This window comes from Pygoscelis adeliae, unplaced genomic scaffold (genome assembly GCF_000699105.1).
Source record: "Pygoscelis adeliae isolate BGI_AS28 unplaced genomic scaffold, ASM69910v1 Scaffold338, whole genome shotgun sequence".
In the NCBI taxonomy this organism is placed as follows: domain Eukaryota; kingdom Metazoa; phylum Chordata; class Aves; order Sphenisciformes; family Spheniscidae; genus Pygoscelis; species Pygoscelis adeliae.
The window spans coordinates 205,547-206,206 of record NW_008825305.1 but is presented as its reverse complement, the minus strand read 5'-3'; the positions used below and the strand labels follow the sequence as shown (position 1 = coordinate 206,206).

Sequence of the window (660 nt, the reverse complement as noted above, 5' to 3'; positions counted from 1 at the left end):
GAGGGGGGGGAAAAAAAAAATTAAAAACCGCAACAAAAAGCCTTTTTTTTTTTTTTTTTTTTTTTCTGGACACGACAGATCACTGGGAACACGAGTCCGTGGCATTGGTGGCCCAAACTTTCTAGCTGTTGCCGCTGCTGCAGAGGGCTTGTCCCACCAATGTGCAGGTTTTCCCTGTCCTCGCAGCCAGCCCACACCCCCCTCATCCTCTCGGCTCTCACACACACTCACTCACTCCCTCTATTTTTTTTTTTTTTTCTCTTGTGTGTGTTTTAAATAATACTTTCACTCCGCCGTTTTCTCCTCCTCCTCCTCCGCGCTCAGCTGCGAGGAGTTGAGCAATTTATTCTCTTTTTTCCACTTCATCCTGCGGTTCTGGAACCAGATTTTGATCTGCCGCTCCGTCAGGCAGAGGGAATGGGCGATCTCGATCCGCCGGCGCCGGGTCAGGTAGCGGTTGAAGTGAAATTCCTTCTCCAGCTCCAGCGTCTGGTAGCGGGTGTAGGTCTGGCGGCCTCTGCGGCCGCTGGGCCCGAAGGAGGAACCTGTGACACCCGCAAAAAAAAAACAAAAGAGGGAAAAAATAGGAGAAAAAAAAAATAGGGGGAAAAAAAAGGGGGAAAAAGGGGCGGGGGGGGGGGGGGGGAAAGGAAAAAAAGG

At 50.9% G+C, this 660-nt stretch overlaps 1 protein-coding gene across 1 annotated transcript in view; it reads right to left on the bottom strand.

The window, feature by feature from the left end:
• Positions 1 to 285: 285 nt before the first annotated feature.
• HOXB6 (homeobox B6) overlaps positions 286 to 660 on the bottom strand; it is a 2,431-nt gene continuing 2,056 nt past the window's right edge. Inside the window, exon 2 of the mRNA XM_009330147.1 lies at positions 286 to 545. Coding sequence (XP_009328422.1) covers positions 286 to 545 — 260 coding nt within the window. The remainder of the gene's footprint in view (positions 546 to 660) is intronic.